The following is an 18870-nucleotide window of genomic DNA, read 5'->3' as shown; positions in this document are numbered from 1 at the left end:
AACGCCAGGGCACAGAGTCACTGAAGTGTTGGAAAGCACCTCTGAGGATGGCAGCCCAGAAGGGTCTTCAAAGTCAGGGATTCCTGTGATGGAGAAGGTGGAAACACCTAGCTGATGGATGCAGGTGAATTTCTTCTCTGTCCAAACGTTGTCAATGATGATTTTATTTCAGGAAAAGACATTTTCTAATGCATCCATGTCTCCCCATATTTTATATTTACCATTTGTATTACTGAGATCTCATTAGAAAGGAAAGAGAGAGAACTTGATGCTTTATGTTCTTGATTTCTTGGGCCGTGTCCTCTCTATTTTTTTTTTTATTTGTTAGAAAAAATTAGCATGGACTTAAGCCTTTAAAGTTTGTGTTACCACTCTGAAATATTACAAGGCCAGGTAAGCACACACACACCATCTCTAAGCTAGTTCTAAGTGGTCTGTGTCCTTCCACCCCACCCCTCGCGGCTCCCCCTGTCCAGCTCTGGGTGAGCATCGTGAACGGGGACGTTCAGGACTCCACGCGCTCAGACCTGTATGAGTACATCGTGGACTTCCTCACCTACAGCACTGACCCCGACCTCGTGTGGCGGCATGCCGACTGGGTCCTGCAGAGGAGTCAGGAGGTTAGTGCTTCAACAGTGCCTTCTTTGCAGGCGGGCGGTGTGTTCAGATGAGCTGGGGAAGGGTCCCAGGCTGGTCACATGGTGGAACTGAGACGTGGGTCCTGGCTTATAGAACCCAGAGTCCATCCTCATCAGAGCTATGCTGTGTTTTGGGGGTGTGGGGTGTGTGTGTGACAGAGCGTGCATGTGTAAGTCCAGGGACACGCTCCTCCCTCCCCCCGCCCCCGACTTCTGTAGCATTTCTTGGAAGATGGCGTTGTACTACAAGCTCCGGTTGACCATCGGGAGGCAGCCTGGAGATGCTGGGGTCCCTCTCAGGTCATGCACACAGTTTGTCCGGGCATCTGGAGAACCAAGTTGACTGAATCTTCAGCCGCTTATATCTTCTTTCACTTACAATCCAGCAAGTGACCGTCCTTGTTTCGCTTGATCTGAGTGTAACAAAGCTGTTGCTTCACAGATTGTGGAAACCTGCTACCTATAAATGTTTGGTTCCTTAGTTTCCAACCCTTTTATTTATTTAGTTTTAAGATTTTTTTTTTATGTGAACCATTTTAAGTCTTTATTGAATTTGCTACAATACTGCTTCTGTCTTACGTTTGGGGTTTTTTGCCCCTGAGGTGTGTGGGATCTTCACCCCCGGGCCAGGGGTTGAACCTGCACACCCTGCCTTGGAAGGCGAAGCCTGAACCACTAGACCACCAGGGAAGTCCACTCCCAGCTTTTTTAGAAGGCCCAGCTGGGGCTCTGGGTCAGCACCCCACACTGCTCTGGTTTTCTGGACCACCACGACTTTGACAATGCTTTTACCCAAGGCGTGCAGCGCTCACAGTGAAGATAAGATGGGGTCTTTGAAAAGCGCGATGACCAAATGGCTACTGTTCTCTCAGGTCGGGGTTCAGGTTTTCACCAGGAGACCACTGGACGAACAGCAGAGTGGTTTTAACCCAGATGATATCATCAGTTGCCTTAAGAAATACCCTCAAGCCCTGGTTAAGTACCTGGAGCATCTCGTCACAGACAGGAGACTGCAGGTGAGGCCTGGCTCTCAGGCCAACGTCGTGGGTTTGTGGGGGCCCCACGGGGACCTGAACTTGGCCAACGGGTCTAACTGAACATCTCATGTTCCTGGCGCTCACTCTATACTTGTGGGAGGTCAGAGAGGGAACCAGACATTTGTGAAAGAGACCGGAGGCCGAAGTGGCTTGTTTTCACCCTCCACCTCCTGTCCCTTCCACTTACATATTTCTTCTTTTTTTTTCCTTCCTTGCTATTATTCTTAAAGGAAATGAGCAAAGCTTCCCTTCTTTGGGGGCAGCTAACTCTTGTGGGCCTTACCTAAATCCTGTGGCCCTTACTTCTCAGAATGAGATATTTTCCCCTAGATTCTATTTCATTCTATGTATTACTTATTTGGCTGCGGGTCTCATTTGTGGCACGTGGGATCTTCCTTGTGGCATGCGGGATCTTTTTTGCATCCTGTGGGCTTAGTTGCCCCCCCCAGCATGTGGGATCCTAGCTCCCCAGCTAGGGATCAAGCCTGCATCCCCCGCATTGGAAGGTGAAGCCTTAACCAGCGGATCCCAGGGCAGTCTCCCAGTTTATATTCAGCTCCTCTGTCTTGCTTTCTGAAAGCTTTCTCTCCAGTACTTGCGTTCTGTTGGCCTGGAGCCCCTGCTCACTTGACACACCCGTCTCCTGCACATGCTGTCCGGGGTGGGGGGTCTCCGTGCGCCCTGTGCACATGCTCTCCGTCTGCTCGCCCCCTGTCCTGCAGAAGGAGGAGTACCACACGCGCCTGGCCGTCCTCTACCTGGACGAGGTGCTGCAGCGGAGGCCCTGCACCCCTGACAAGGGTGCAGAAGTGACCGAGACGCAGGCGAAGCTGCGACGCCTGCTCCAGGAATCTGATCTCTACCGAGTCCACTTTCTCATGGGTGAGTGGATCCATGTAGCCTCTGTGGATAAACATCAGAGGGTGGTGGGGGGCAACGGGGCGGTCCGCGAGCCTATGTGGCACCAAGTCAGCCTCCTGGAGGCCAGAGGAGCCTCCTGTCTGTGCTCTGCCCTCTGGACATGGACAGAGCCCTTTAGCCAATGACCCAGAGGCTGCCCAGGGTGCTGGGAGGTCTGTACGTTCGCTGAGCAGAGCTGCTTTGAACTTGCTCACTTGGCTTTGAAGCCCTCAGATCAGTTCCTTCTGAGGCTCCGGCTGTGACCATGACTTTGCTGGCTGGCACTGCCCCCAGCAGCCCGCTTGGCCACTCCAGGCTGAGAGGAAGGCATCCTTCCTGGACGGGGTCCAGTTTTCACTTCCTCCAGGGCAGGGACCGCAGTGTCCATGTTGTCTGGCAGAGTGAACTGTCTCCTGCTCTATGGGCACCGTGGGATTTCCATGTTGCCCTTATTGGTTTAAAATATTTCTCTTTAGCAGCATTTAACTCCAGTTTTTGACTGTTAGCTACAATCCTTTCTCATGGTTCATGAGAGGTGTGTCCTGTATAGCCCCCACAATTGAACTCACAGACACTACACCATCACATCTGGCAAACCTCTAGTCACAGTGTTTCCATCAGCTGATCCATACAGAACCTTGTTTATGTTTGTTCTGTTGAAAGAGACTTTATTTAATGTATATTGTTGATTCACTGACACTGACCTCATGGCCAGAAAGAAGCACATGACTCAGGCCTGAATGATGTTCCCGTGAAGAACTCTGTCCTAAGGCACCTGGTAGTCCTCCTGTATCTACACATCCCCAAACTGCTACCCAAGCCGGGTGTCCAGGTAGCCAGAGTGGCAGTGTTTAGAGGTGTCTGGGCAGCCTGGGGTATTTCCCAGGTGGCTTAGCAGTAAAGAATCTGCTTGCCAATGCGAGAGACAGAGGTTTGATCCCTGGGTCGGGAAGATCCCCTGGCGGAGGAAATGGCAACCCACTCTAGAATTCTTGCCCAGCAAATCCCATGGACAGAGGAGCCTGGGGGGCTACAGTCTGTGGGGTCGCAAAGAGTCGGACACGGCTGAGCAGCTGAGCACAGGCAGCCTGGGTGGGGGAGTCTCGGGGTTTCCATGTAGCCGGAGTTGCTTTGGGAACTCTTAAGCTCACGGCGCCAGCGGGCAGGTGCAAGGTTGGATGTCCCCCGCCTGGCATGGGCACGCCAGTCCCTCACCGGCAGGTCCCACCCCGCAGACAGGACCCGGGGCGCCGGGCTGCCCCTGGAGAGTGCCATCCTGCACGGGAAGCTGGAGCAGCACGAGGAGGCACTGCGCATCCTGGTCCACGAGCTGGCGGACTTCCCGGCGGCAGAGGACTACTGCCTGTGGCGCTCTGAGGGCCGGGACCCGTCCTGCCGCCAGCGGCTGTTCCACCTGCTGCTGGCTGTCTACCTGGGCCCCGGCCCTGCCGCGCCCGAGCGGACCGTGGCTGCCGTGGACCTGCTGAACCGCCACACCGTGGAGTTCGACGCGGCCCAGGTGCTGCAGCTACTGCCGGGCACGTGGTCGGTGCAGCTGCTGCGCCCCTTCCTGACGGGTGCCGTGCGGGACAGCATCCATGCCCGGAGGACCACGCAGGTGGCTGTGGGCCTGGCCAGGTCTGAAAACCTCATCTACAAATACGACAAGGTGAGAGTGCGGCCCTCCTGGGTGAGACGTTTAGCGTTGACGTTAGCCCTGGAAAAACAGTCCTGGTCCATTTTCTTCTCTATGACTTCGACACACAGCATGTGTGAGTCACTCACGCAGACATGGGTGTGGGAGCCAGGCTGGCAGGGGTGAGGCTGGGGCGGTCTCCCGCCCTGCAGACGCCAGCGATGAGGAGAGCGGAGGGAGATGGTGGCCAGGCCCCAGTCCACACCACAGGGCACGGTGTCACTCTGTCCATCCGGCGTGTCCGTGCAGAATTGGCTTTCACAGAAGGGGGAGCAGGGACATGGGGTGTCACATAGAGCACGTGGGAGCCAGCTATGGACCGCAGGTCAGTTCAGAGCCCCGCGTTCTGCATCCTGTCTTCATCTTCCAGGGCTGCTGTAATAGATAAGAGTGAACCCCACAGGCCAGCGGCTCAGACGACTCACAAACAGTTCTCCCTGTCTGGAGGCTGGAAGCCTGGAGATGCCGACTGATTCAGTGCCCTGTGAGGCCCCATCCTTGCTGTGTGCACAGGGCCGGGCGTGGGCCCCAGTCTCCGCTAAGGGCCCTGCAGCCATCATGGGGGCCCCGCCGCCAAACACCATCCCACTGGGGGTCAGGGCATCCATGTGGGGAGAGATACAGGCATTCAGTCCATAGCAGCCCCAGCTCATCAGAGGCTTCTCTCTGATAAGGCCCGTGTGCCCTGCACCCAGCAGGATGTCCCTCCAGAACAGGAATCTGCAGGTCTCTCCCGCTGGGAAGACATCCTTGACCTCCCCCAGTGGAGAAGCCGAGGTCTGGAGGATCTGGCCTCCCTACTCTGACCCGTCCTTGCCCGTCTCACTGTTTCCAGGACACGTGGAAGGAGCAGTGGGCCTGCCATTCCACACGCACAGCCTTGCTACCCACCGGTTCCTCTGCCTATGTCTCATCTTTTCTTTTTGTGCCTGGTTAATGGCTCCTTGAATCCCAGGCTAACCTCTGTCCCCCGTGAAGCCTTCCCATCCCTCCACGCAGACTGGCACCCCAGTGCCCACCCAATGCTGCGCTGTGGTGTCCCTTCCCTGTGAGGCTTCGGGTACTTAGGGCGGGAGCTTCCTTGACTGATCTCCGTATTCCTGAGCCAAGGCTGGTGTTGTCTTGAAGGCGTCAAATGTTTGTTGAATGACTAAAGAAACTAACAAGTATGATGATTCCCCAAGCCACCAACAGGCTGACTTGCTGGGTTTACTCACGTGAATTGTGCAGAAAGGCTTTTAACTTACAGAACTCAAGTCCTGTGTTTCAGACAGGAAAAATAAAGTTGTATTAGTTTCATTAGTTACCTTTAAAGAAAGGAAATTATGTGTCCTGGGACAGGTCATGAATGTGCTACAGGTAGACCACGTGCCTTTGACCATGTCTCTTATCTGGCTTCACTTTTCTGGTTTGCAGACAGGGGTAGCAGGAATTAGATGACTTTCTTGGCCTTGTCAGCACTAACGCACCTTGACTGCATAATGACTTTTTTGAATGCATCAGGGCTCAGAGAACATTTGAGAGAGGATCTTGGTGAGAAATGCCTCAACCAGAGAAGAAGCAATTACTTTTGTAAAATAAGAAGGCGGTTTTGTAGCTTTTGTGATTCTTCTAGTTCCTGAGGATAGTTTTGTTTATTTTCACTGTGAGATTCTGTTTCCAGAAGTTGATGTTCAATCTGTCCCCACCAGGGATGACATTAATAACTACCCAGGGGGCGATGCTCGTCAGCTCTGAAAACTGGTCATAGACGTCTCTGTCTTTTCTTTCCTTCTGCAGATGAGGCTCAAAGGAAGCGCCATTCGACTCTCAGACAAAAAGCTTTGCCAGATGTGCCACAACCCCTTCCTCGAGCCCGTGTTCGTTAGGTACCCCAACGGCGGTCTCGTCCACACCCACTGCGCGGCCAGCAGACACACAGAGCCCAGCTCCCCCAGCGCCGGGGCTCGGACTTGAAGAGGCAGGACCTTGGGTCCTCACCTAGCCTGGCGGGTGCACAGACAGGAGGCTGTGACTGCTCTGCCAGTCGTCAGTGGGTGCTGGGGAATTCGGTCCACGGGAAACAAGCTGCGGCCAGCCCCTGCCTCGGATGGAAACGGACAGTCCCTCCAGTAGAGACATGCCAGGTTTCCCCGTCCAGGGACATTGCCGCCCACAACAGACGTCTGCTCCCTGAAGAAGTGAGCCTTCCCGTACAGCCCAAACAAATCAGACCCCCACCCCTCGCACTGATCTGTAGACACATGGGATCATCTGCTCCAGGGTAACAGCGGGGACCTCGTCCTGGTGGGTGAGTGGCCGGGGCACCCAGCTCTCCATCCTGATTGCCCGCCCACCGGTCACACCCGAGCTCTGCCTCTGCCCTGCAGGATGGCTGACCTTGGGGAGGAATTTTTGTTCCTTCCCACTTCCTTCCCACTTCCCATCTGGCTCCCAGCCCCTAAAAGATCTGCTTGGGTGCCCCACCCTTCCTTTTGGGAGTCCCTTCTGGCTGTCTCTAGAGTGAGGCTCTGAGAAGCTGCGGACGTGCCTGGAAGAGCTGCTTTTGGGTCTGGAGTCGGCGGCGGGGATGGGAACCCATGGCGTGTGGCCTGCTGGTTTGAAACTCCACGATTCACATGGTCGAGAAGAACCTTTTATTTGAAGTTCTGTCCTCTTCGAGGTTTTTCTCTAGTTTGGAAATTCACCCATCATGTTCGCTAGGGACGATTTTCCTTATGGAAACATATCCACCCTTGATCACTTGGGAAATTAAAAGGGAAAGGTTGTGAGCACAAGCCGAGTGTGTTTGCTGGGGCGGCTGGTGGTCACCTCCACGCTGGGCGGGGTGGGCTGTGGGTGACAGCTCCTCCTGCACTGGGGGTCGTCACCCTTCCCGGGGGAGCGCCGCCCCCCCAAGGAAGCCCAGGCAGGCTGCCTTACCTCCCAGCACTTTACATGCCTGCCCTGCGGCTTCCCAGACGCACAGGACAGAAGTCTCTGGCAACCTCGGCATCACAGGCCCGCATCCATTCTTGCCTCTGTCCAGCATCTCGGGGAAGCTGACGCTGTGGTTACTTCACTGCCCTCCTCTGAATTTCTTCCTGCTGATGACTGACCGACCATCAGGGACTAAGAAGAAAGATGCCATGACCCCTGCCGTGAAGCTTGGCAGATACGTATCAGCCTGTGTGTGTGACGGGAGGACCCCCAGACCTGGCCTGTGTCCTCAGCCCAGGCCTTACGGACCAGGTGTAGAGCTCACCCACCTGCAGAAAGGCTCTGTACTGATAACCGTCCGTGTTCTCGTCCCTCTTGTGATTCGAAGGGGCTGGGAAGCACAGGCACCCACGCACCTTCTCAGCTGCATCTCAGTCTCTGTAAAGAGTCAGTGATGAAGAAATTCTTGCAGCTCGGCCGTGTGCTGTGTGCAATACTGGCAATCAAAGCCGGGTCGCGAGTCTTGCCCTGTAGGTGGCTGTGAAGGCATGCTCATGTTCCTGGGGACGTTATCCTTACAGCTCGCTTGTGAGTTTGGGCTTATTCCTCAGAGAACGAGCAACTAGGACACAGAATTCTACACTTCTGAAAGCACTGTTTCTCTCCACGAGATGGGTACAATCCTGGAAAAGCCTCCTGGTTCCTAACTCGGGGGCACAGGTCTTTTCTTTGCTCCACACTTTGATCAATATTTTGATGTTTGTTATCCTTTAGAATAATGGAACTAAAGTTGAACAGTTTTCTATCTCTACTGAGCCCTCAAATGCAGCAGGATTCTGTGACCCTGTGCAGAATTGTAAAAACCTTGCCTCTCTAATCAACTCCCCCACCGACCAGGCCCCTTTCTCAAATTATATTTTTAAAAGTTCATGGTTCTTTCCAGAGGCCTGCTCTTTTGTGATCGCACCGTTGATTAGAGGAATTAGAACCATCACCCGCCCCTTACCTCCCTGGGTCAATTCGGTGTCACCTACCTAGTTAAAACAGCACGAAGTGGGCGTAGCTGACATTAATATTCTCTGGGCAAGACTTTAATTTCATGAGCTGTTAATCTGCTGTCGCTTATCAGGCATCCCTGTGGGAGGGTTGTGTGGGCCTGTGCTCCGAGCTGGAAGGACCCCGGGGTGTGTGTGCAGGGGATCCGGGGACCTTGGGTCCCACCCTCAAGTCCCTGCCTATCACACAGCCTGGGTGGCCTGGGCTTCCTGCTCGCCCTCCTATGGAGACCTGGCCCTTTACCCTTTAACCCCTGGATGGGTCCGAAGTACACAAGATGTACAAATGTAAACTTGTTGATTTTATTAAAAATCCTTTTAATTCTTTGTTCCTCCTGTAGTTGTTTTTTAAATAAAAGTTATCTTGGTGAGAGGATGGTTTCCACTCCCAGGGCATCCAGCCTAAGGGGGTCCTCGAACTTAGTCCTCAGCCCTGGTGGCCCATCCCAGCTCCATCAAGGACTTGTATTGTCCACCTCACAAATCTTTAGGTGTTAACTTCACTAAATTGTAAACAATGCACTTGTGTCTCCTGCAAAGTCTTTAGGTGCTCCTGGACACCTTACGGCCTTTGGATTCATCCTGCCTGCAAAGTCCAACAGAGGAGATTTCTGGTTACTTCTCTGACACGTCACCTTTAGCCAAATACTCCTAAGGAAACTTTCTGCCCTTCAGTTTCTAGCCCTGAATATATTCAGAGGATATTTGTGTGTGTGTTATCGCTAAGTCCTGTCCAGCTCTTTGCCACTCCAAGGACTACAAGACGCCAGGCTTCCCTGTCTTTAACTGTCTTCCACCATTTGCTCAAATCATGTCCATCGAGTCAGTGATGCTGCCTACCCGTCTCATCCTCTGTCTCCCCTTCTCCTCCTGCCCTCAGTCTTCCCCAGCATCAGGGTCTTTCCCAGCAAGTTGGCTGTTCACATCAGGTGCCCAGAGTACTGGAGCTTCAGCTTCAGCCCCAGTCCTTCCAATGAATATTCATCATAAGGAAGCCCCAAGATCAATTTCTAGATTCTTTTTCAATACAGTGCTATTGAAGTTGTTGTTTGGTTGCTAAGTAGTGGTCTGACTCTGCGACCCCATGGACTGTAGCCATGAGCCTGGTGTAGCCCACCAGGCTCCTCTGTCCATGGGGTTACCCAGGGAAGAATACTGGAGTGGGTTGCCATTTCTTTCTCCAGGGGATCTTCCAGACCCAGGGAGAGAACCTGCGCTGCCTGCATTGGCAGGCAGATTCTTTACCACTAAGCCACCAGGGAAGCCCAATTTGTGGAATAGTATGATCTAAATTTTGCAAAAAAATAGATTTACTTTTAATGTAATTTTTTAAAACTAGAAATCTTTAACTTTGGGAAGATGTTTCATCGTACAAGGACGAAATTACCTCTATAATTAAAAAAAATCAGGTATTATTTTTTAAAACTTGTCTTAAACCTAGGGAACATTCATTCATAAGGATGGCAAGTACACCATTCTCTTACAGAATCTAAATCTAAAGTATAGCATCACCTTGTGTCTAGTTAAGAACCTGCCCATACCTGCTTATTGCATTGTTTGAGAAGGGAAAACTCAAGGAAAACAGAGAAGGGGGCCAGGGAGTGACAAGGATCTGAGGGCAGGAGAGGGTCTGTAGGTTCACACAAAAGTATAATGGAGTCTTAGATGCTGGGGGACAAAAGTAGGGCGGAACATCATCCTAGGAAAGCAAGGGAGACCCCACGAGAGATTCGGGGTGCGACCTGGGCGGATGCACCTCAGCTGCCCGCTCCCCGGGAGGCCCCGCAAACCCGAGCCGGTGGCAGCCTTGGGGAGTCAGAGCCTCCTGCCGCCCACACTGTCTCTCCCTTACCTCTCTGCACGCCTTGAAAGCAAATTACAGCTTTGCACTTTTCCATGTGCATTTCTAAAATTATTCAGTCCTGTTTGTCTTTTATGGAGAGGTGCCTGACCCTCTCTTCATGGTTTAATAAAACATTCGGAGTCGTCATGACACCACAGCCAAACACCGTCAGCGGGGGAGACGATGGCAGCATTTCAATGAGGGAGGAAATGAGAAACGCGTCCCCAGAGGACATTTCATAAGGAGCAGCAAACCTGTCTTTTCAAACATGCTTCTGGAAACGAGGTTGGCTATTTCTTTTCCAGCTGGGATGGTTGGTGAAGGGACAGCGGCTGCCAGACCAGAGGCAGCAGGAGGGAGCCAGGGAAGCTGGACCACGTGGATCCCGGGAAAGGAATCGTCCTTACCACCCCAGCCTTGGGGGTGGTTAGGGGTTTACCTGGACACGTCCAGCCTGAGCTGGCGTATTGGCACCGTCGGATTCCTGATGCAGAAGGTAGCGTTCCAGTCACACCTGAGTGTTTCTCATTTGGACGAGTTCTTTCTGTTCCCATCGGACTAAGGAGGAAAATGCCCTATGAGCTGCAGTCTCTCCTTGGTTCCCTCGGAGCCAGACACGCTCCAGCACCTCTCCTAATCCTAGAACACCTTATCCCTGATCCTCCGGGACCGAAGGACAGACAGCGGAAGGTGAACTAGGACTGCCTGGTGCAGTGAGTGACCTTGGATGCCCACCCCAAATAATGCATACGTGTGCATGCAAGTGCACGCTCACACACTCACAGACACACACACACACACACACACCATGCTCTGTGTTCCCACATCTTTCACCAGGTCAGCGTGCTCAAACTGCTCAAGAAAAGGGAGGCGTAGGGGCTCTCGGGGAGGTTACATCCAGATCATGTAAGGGTGAAGAAGCAGAGGGCACCCTGCGGGCGGCAGGGAAGGAAACCAGAACTTGCTACTTACGTATGATTTTAGGACAAAGTTCACCGAAGGCTCAGCAAGGCTGGAGGGAATTATGAAGTTGGCAAAGTGAAAGTCAGAGGTGAGGGACTTCCCTGGAGCTCCAGGGGTTCAGAATCTGCCTTCCAAGGGAGAGGATGCAGGTTCGATCCCTGGTCGGGGAACTAAGATCCCGCGAGCCACAACTACTAAGGGAAGACCCACCACAGCCAGAAAAAGTCAGAGGTGAAACTAACTGGCTGGAATTATTGAGCAGGGTGGAGAGTTTTATTAAAACCCTGAGTGCCGCCTTGTGACCCCCTACTGCTGAATCTCTCATTGGTCATTTAATCAGTAATGTCCTTCTGTCGCTGCAGCTCCGTTAATGGCTTACAGGTTCTAGGAAGTGACTGTGTCTTAGGAGATGTATGACCCCAGATTCCCGGCTTGCTATCATGGCCCTGGTGCTAATTTTGGCAAGAACACAGCCTTCCACACCAAAAGAGCAATAATACTTTATTTAAAATATATACAAAATTATTACTTTGAAACATATATATTACTGTCCAACACACATCATATAACACTGATTGATGTAAATTTTGGTACCTTCATTCATTAAGTTTGGGGATTTCTCTTTCACTCAAGGCTCCTAAAGAACATTCTCTTAAATGACCACCGGAGGGGAGGTGCCCAGAGGCTGGGTCCCCGTGGCGGGCGGGCTGTGCTCTCAGACACCACCAAGGCCATGCAACTCTGCCTCATGGGGGCCTGAGGGCAAACCCTGACCTTGCCGGGGGCTCAGAGGACACAGATGTGAGGGACACACCTCGATCAATTACACACCAACTGCCCATCTTCAATCAACCTCTCTCTCTCATCTTTCTGTCACCTCTCTCTCCCTCTCTGAGTATAAAAGGGTCTAGGGGCTCTGGGTCTGTGTATAAAAGAAGGGTGGGGTTGGTGAGAAAAGTGCCAATTATTTTCCGGAAAAGAACTCCTCTGGACTTAGAGGAGGGTAAACCGTGTTATCTTTCTTTTTTTGCTTCTGTCACAGGAGGAGAAGGAGGAGCAAGTCTGGTGATACAACCTTGGAAAGGAAATGAGAAGAAAAACACACAGGGGAGCATCTGTGTTCTCACGCCAAATGTGAGTTCTGATTATCCTGAGATAACTCTGACATCTGCCTCTGGGCCCAGCCCCTGCCTCATTCACCAGCCCCTCCCACCCCCCACCCACACAGTGCCCTGCACCTCTTAGGCATTTAATTAATGATAGATAAATGCAGGAGGGGGATGTGGTGTCTACGAGTGGAAAACATATTCATTTTAGAATCAGGGTCTTTGAGAGGTGGCGGGGCCCTTGGAGACCTTCTAGACCTGCTTCCTCAGGGATAGGGAAACCAAAGCCCAGAGAAACTGGGGAGAAACCAGCAAGGTCACATGAGTAGTTTCTAACTGAGTTGGCCTTAGAATCATGTTTTCTACATTTCTTTTTTAACCTCCCACTCTCTTCAGATCTGAAAGTGTAAGGACAATCGGCAGAACCAACTGTGTGCCCCAAACTCAGGAAAGTCACTCCCAGCCCCAGAAGCTCCTGGTGGTAACAGTGGCCCAGGGAGGAGAGGCCCACCCAGTACCCGGGACAAGAAGAAGGGTCCCCTCCAAGCATCTGTCCTCTGGATCGCGGTCCTGCCTCGGCTGGGGCCCGGGGTCCCAGGGTCCCAGGGAGGCGGCCCAGGCTACAGCGGTCAGACTCCTGCAGCCCTGAGTGAGGTAGAGGAACACAGAGGTCGTGGGGGCAGCCCAGTGGTGGGGGTGGGATTCCCGCCGCTGTGACGGGGTGATGTGGCGGGCCTCAGAGCATCACAAGAAACATGTAAACAAAGCCCCCAGCCACTTCTGAGACTGAAAGCAAGTGAACACAAAAACTTACTGAAAAGATGAATCAACAGGACGAGGCATGTGGTACCCGCTCATCGGTCAGCTGGAAGGAGGGCCAGGTGGGGCGGGACAGGAAGCAGGAAGAAGAGCGGGGCAGGGCTGTCACCGCTGGCCCAGAGGCGGCTTCAGGTGAGGGGCCACGGCGGGATGAGCACTGGGGTGGGCTTCTCCTCTCAGCTGAGCTGCCCTCGAACATTCCCTGGGCTTCGAGCCACCAGGTCTCCCCTGTGTCACGCGGGAGCTGAAAAGCCCAGCACCCCTCTGCTTCCCATGTGACTTTGGTTTCCAGAAAGCATGGTTTGGCATCACCCCAAATGCACATCTGACCAACACAGAGAACTCTGCATGCTTCCACCACACACACAAATAGACACAAACGCCTGTGAAGGATGCTGGTGCCCCAGACTATGCCTGACCACCCAGAGATGGACGCACTGGGGTTTCTCACATCAGAACAGGGCACCCAGGTGTCTCCAAGGCAGGCCTGGAGAGCGCTCTTTAGACAGAGCCTTCCTCCTGCCGCTCAGCCAACCTCCCTCCTGCTCCCCCTCCTCCCTAACTTTCCATCCAACGCCTGCATCACTCATAGCTCAGTCGGTAAGGAATCTGCCCTCAATGCAGGAGACCCGGGTTCGATCCCTGGGTCAGGAAGATTCCTTGGAGAAGGAAATGGCAACCCACTCCAGTATTCTTGCCTGGAAAATCCCATGGACAGAGGAGCCTGGCAGGCTACAGTCCATGGGGTTGAAACAGTCGGACACGACTTAGCGACTAAACCGCCACCACCTGCATCACAGCACGCATCTCCCCTTTGGTCTTGATTGCCTGCGGGGTTTCCAGCAGACTCGCACTGCTGTTCTGCAGCAAGAAACAGAAATAATTCATCATGCAAACGCGGGAGCCCCAGATTCCCTGGTAACCAGCGAGTCCCCTTGTGCTAAGTGCTGACTGCTCGGGAGTCCCAGGAAGTCAAGTGGGGGGCAGATGGGGGCTACAGCTAGCCCCTCCCCTACACCGCGGACTGGTTCTCCGTGCACGCGTACACGGTGCTCGGCTGGATTCGCCTCCGGATCCGCTCAGGCACTTTGGGGAGGATCTGGAAGGTGGGGGGCAGCAGCTCCAGACAGGCCTCGCGGAACTTCTTGATCCGCCAGCAGTAGACGATGGGGTTGAAGACGGACTTGAGGTAGCTGAGCCCCAGCACGCAGGAGCTGGTGGCGTAGAAAGAGGGGCCGCAGTAGAAGCGCCGGCTGAACACGGACAGCAGGCTGTACACCGAGTGCGGCAGCCAGCACAGCGAGAAGCCCACGAAGAGGATCAAGATGGTGGTGAAGGCCTTGGTCTTGAAACTCAGGTCCAGGCTGGCCTGCTGCTGCTGCCGCCGGAGCCGCCGCAGGCAGGCGCGGGGCAGCCGGCGCAGGTCCAGGCGGTCGGACTGGTTGTGCACGCGCACCGCGTTCTTGCGCACCGCGTGCAGGACGCCCAGGTGGGCGCCGAGCATCACCGCGAAGGGAACGAAGAAGGCGGCGCCCACCAGAGTCAGCACGTAGGCGCGGCCGGCCGGCAGCTCGGTGAAGCCCAGCACGCACTGCGGGGCCCGCGCAGGCACCTCCACCAGCGTCCAGCCGGCCAGCGCCGGCGCCGAGACGCAGAAGGACAGCGCCCAGGACGCGGCGATGATCACTTTGGCCCGGCGGGGATTCAACCGGTCCTGGCGCTGCGCGATGATGAGGAAGCGGTCCACGCTGACGATGAGCAAGATGGACACACCCTCCAGGACGAAGAACCAGTAGAGCGCAGCTGAGAGCCGGCAGAAGGAGTCCCCGAAGTGCCAGTGGACAGTGATGAGGGTGACGGCCGTGAAGGGCATGCAGCACAAGCAGAGCATGATGTCCGAGAAGGCCAGCGTGGCCAGCAGCAGGTTGATGGCGGAGCGCATGGTCGGCCTCTGGTACACGATGATGCAGACCACCGCGTTGCCTAGGAACCCCACCACGACCATCAGCATCATGAGGACCGCCAGGGACATCCTGAGCGGGGCGGGCGGTGGGGGCGCCCTGGAGTCCCGCTCGTGGCTCCCGTTGGGCAGCAGGTATTCGTAGGTCTCGATGGACGACTGGTTACAGGCCATCATGGAGGAGGTCCTGGCGGTGAGGCAGAAAGGGGGTAGGCGGGGCCTCAGCGATTCGGGGGCTGCATGTTCCTCCTGCTGGCTTGGGTCTCCGGGGCGCTGGAAGCGCTGGGAGACAGGCTCCTCCTGTCTTTGGGAGCAACTGGCTGGGACGCGCGAGTCATCAATCACAGCCTCATCGTCTCCGTGACAACTGGCGGTGCAACTTCCTATGCTCTGGACGGCCTGGAGCAAAGAAGCAGGAAAGAAAAGGGGGTTAGACCTTCCAAGCAGTGTGGAGTAGAACAGTTTTTTACCTTTTACAGGTATTTTAAGCATCAGAGTGGAGATGACTCACTTATTTACCACTTGGAACAAGGCTGGGTCTTCACAAGCATGACAAGCCTTGTCACATCACCTGGGAAACCTAATCAGACCCACCTTGAGTGGGACCAAAGTTTGTCATCAACATTTCCATAATCAGCATTTATTTAATACTACATCCTCAATACATCCTAAAGGAAATCCACCCTGAATACTCATTGGAAGGACTGATGCTAAAGCTGAAGCTCCAATACTTTGGCCACATGATGTGAAGAGCCAGCATATTGGAAAAGACCCTGATGCTGGGAAAGATTGAGAGTAGGAGGAGAAGAGGGTGGCAGAGGATGAGATGGTTGGATGGCATCACTCAATGGACATGAGTTTGAGCAAACTCCAGGAGATGGTGGAGGACAGGGAAGCCTGGTGAGCCGCCCATAGGGTTGCAAAGAGTCAGACACGACTGAGCAACTGAACAGCAGTTTATTAACTTGAATTATAAGGACCCTGATCCAGTGAAGCTTTGCATGAGGCAACTGCTCGAGGAAAGCCAGCTCCATGAGGGCGGGACTTTGTGTTGTTTGCTGTGTCCCCAGCAGAGAAGATGCTCAACAGAAGCTTTATTGAGTAAATAAGTGTTAGTTGATGCCACCACTCTATGTTTAGCCTTTTTGTTGTTTAGTCACTCAGTCATGTCTGTCTCTCTTGTGACGCTATAGACTAGCCCACCAGACTCCTCTGTCCATGGGATTCTCCAGGCAAGAATACTGGAATGGGTTGCCATTTCCTCCTCTGGGGGATCTTCCTGACCCAGGGATTGAACCTGCATCTCCTGCATTGGCAGGCGGGTTCTTTACTGTGGAGCCACCAGAGAAGCTTGTTTGACCTTAAGCAGTTGTAAGAAATAATCCAGCAGGATTGCATGTCTTCTTCCCCCAGTTTCCGCTGTGGTACCACTCCAGAAAACTGTGGTGCTGCCAGAGTGTTGGGCTTCCCTGCTGGCTCAGATGGTGAAGAATCTGCCTGATTGCAGGAGATGCATGTTCAATCCCTGGGTTGGGAAAATCCCCCTGGAGGAGGGCATGGCAACCCACTCCAGTATTCTTAAGTCTGGGAAATCCCACGGACAAAGGAGCCTGGAGGGCTACAGTGCATGAGGTCACAAAAAAGTCGGACACAACTGAGTGACTGATCACACCGCACACACACACACACACACACACACACACACACACACACACACACACAGAAGTATGTAATAGTTGGGGTAAGAACCCAGCCTGGGATTCAGATAGACCCTACCAACTGGGTTGATTTTGTTTCTTAATTTCTCTAAGTCTTTGTTTCTTTGCCTGTGAAGTGCCCCCCAGGGAGGGCTGTTCCTGGGAGCACGGGAGGGGACTGGCCCTCAGTGCCGGGAGCAAGGCAAGCAGGTCACTGCCCTAGCTGCTCATTTCTTTTCTTCTTGTACCTGAGCTGTTATTGAGAGATTGTTGACATATCACATGTGTCAGTTTAAGGTGATGATGTGATACATGTATATACTGTGAAATGATGCCCACAGTAAAGTTAGTTAACAGCTCCATCTCTTCATGTAATTATCAACTTTGGGGTGTATGTGTGTGTGTGTGGTCATGAAATTATGATTTACACTCTTCACAACAAATTTCAAGTGTATAATACAATTTTGTGAATTGTACTCATGATGCTGAGCATTATTCACAATATCCAAGGTATGGATACAAGTTAAATGTCCATTGATGGATGAATAAAGATATTTTCATATATGTGTGTGTTGTGTGTGTATAAAATGGAAGCACTTTTGAATTATTAACAAGATATTATTTATTATATACTTTGTTTAAAAATTACCTAAAAGGATAATGCAATTTAAAATATATAAGACTTAATGAGCCAACAATTTGACTCAGTTTTCTTTTTATAGGCCCAATCTTTGTTTTCCCTGAGAAATAAATGTTTCATAATTTCAGTAAAAAGTGTTGCAGGGAGCATATAGGTGACTGAGGTGGCCATGGAACCCGGAGGGGAGGCAGCATCAGCTCTGGGTCCCCCAGGCTCCCCCAGAGGAAGCCCCACTGGCCGTGGGGAGGGCTCACATGAGCAGTCCCTCACTTGGGCTGGTGCAGGCAGGGCCCACAAGGAGCCAGAAGAACACACTTGACCGACTGGAGCCCCCTGCCATCGGCAGCCGTCCGGGAATGAAAACATTCGAAGGAGAATTGAATTGTTTCTTCTTTCTACTATCTTCTGCCAGAAACAAAATGCATGAGCCAGGTGCAAATCAGACCTGTAGATACTTCCAGAGACACCTTAGGGGGATATGTCAGCCTCTCTCCTTTGGAAGTCCTTCTCCGGCTTTCCACTTATTTGCGCCCACTTCTTCCTCTGTGCTGGTGAGAAGCATCTTTTTTTCCAGGTTCCTTACAGTCAATATCATAGAGATCTCAAGTTGAAGGGCTGGGGGTGGTGAAGGAATTCAGGAGGTCTCACACCACATAGTCTAAAGACTCTGCCAGTGACAATGTCTTGGTGATGCTACTTCAGCTCAGGTCCACCTGGTCCGCGATGCTCCAGGGTAGACCCACAATCTGAGCTCCAGTTCTGAGCATGGCCAGAACAGGCTTATCTCAGTGGTGGGAGCAGTTATCCAAACCTGTGGAGGCTGAGCTATGTAAGCAGAGATCTGCTGTGTTATTCTGTAGCTCTCTGCAGATCACAGATGCTTGTGTTAGCAAAAAACAATACGTCTGTGCCTCTGTCTTCCAATCTATGAAATGGAGCCAACCATATGTCTACCCCCAGAGTTCTAAGAACACGTGCAAGGCTTGGTACAAAGAAGGGCTTTAGTTAATAACTCACCAACTAGTAATTAGTAAGTTAATTCTACATCCCTCTTTGTTTTGAGTTCATGGATTTCTGTCTCTTGAATTAAAGAACAGGAACCATGACAGGCATGCTTGAAGCCCTGGTGGATCAAGTCCCTCCTGGAGCACAGAATAAGGGCCACTGAGAAAAAGACAAACCCATGTGTCTATCAATCCTGGCTGAGCCTTTCACCTGCCCCTGTCTCCACGCTGTAAGAATGGATCTTCCCTACAACATAATTATAGGGAGCGATTTCATGCTTAACCAAAGGAACAGATGGTGCAAGGAATTTTTTTTTTTTTAATATGTGTCTTGAGGTTGAATCAGATTAAAATTGTTTGGGCTTCTGGGCAACAACTTGTCTCAGATATTTTAATTCGGCGTTTTGGTCACAGTCCTGTTGTTCATCCCCAGATCGACAGTGCTTTTCTTACCAAGTGCTCGGGCACATTAAAAATCAAAGTAAGAGGTAACAGGTGAACGGGAGATGTTCTGGGGCCTTCTTCAGCCTGAAGCAGCTCTCAGCATCTCTCTGGCAGCTTGTATGTGGAAGAGAAGGGTCGTGATGGGAATT

The 18870-nt window shown here is 52.6% G+C and overlaps 2 protein-coding genes across 3 annotated transcripts in view; one reads left to right on the top strand and one right to left on the bottom strand.

Annotated features, from left to right (window-relative positions):
* Window positions 1-8572, top strand: part of TGFBRAP1 (transforming growth factor beta receptor associated protein 1) — a 36014-nt gene extending 27442 nt beyond the window's left edge. For both annotated transcript variants that reach the window (XM_070475734.1, XM_070475728.1), the window contains exons 8-12: window positions 477-620; window positions 1511-1654; window positions 2398-2557; window positions 3811-4244; window positions 6051-8572. In XM_070475734.1, coding sequence (XP_070331835.1) covers window positions 477-620; window positions 1511-1654; window positions 2398-2557; window positions 3811-4244; window positions 6051-6227 — 1059 coding nt within the window. In that variant the 3' untranslated portion in view covers window positions 6228-8572. The remainder of the gene's footprint in view (window positions 1-476; window positions 621-1510; window positions 1655-2397; window positions 2558-3810; window positions 4245-6050) is intronic.
* A 2967-nt stretch (window positions 8573-11539) lies between these two features.
* The window catches only part of GPR45 (G protein-coupled receptor 45), a 44420-nt gene continuing 37089 nt past the window's right edge, over window positions 11540-18870 (bottom strand). The window contains exon 2 of the mRNA XM_070475743.1: window positions 11540-15335. Coding sequence (XP_070331844.1) covers window positions 13989-15113 — 1125 coding nt within the window. The 5' untranslated portion in view covers window positions 15114-15335 and the 3' untranslated portion in view covers window positions 11540-13988. The remainder of the gene's footprint in view (window positions 15336-18870) is intronic.

The sequence above is a fragment of the Odocoileus virginianus genome, chromosome 2 (assembly GCF_023699985.2).
Source record: "Odocoileus virginianus isolate 20LAN1187 ecotype Illinois chromosome 2, Ovbor_1.2, whole genome shotgun sequence".
In the NCBI taxonomy this organism is placed as follows: domain Eukaryota; kingdom Metazoa; phylum Chordata; class Mammalia; order Artiodactyla; family Cervidae; genus Odocoileus; species Odocoileus virginianus.
Note: the sequence above shows the minus strand (reverse complement) of the source record. Positions and strands in the feature narration are given on the sequence as shown.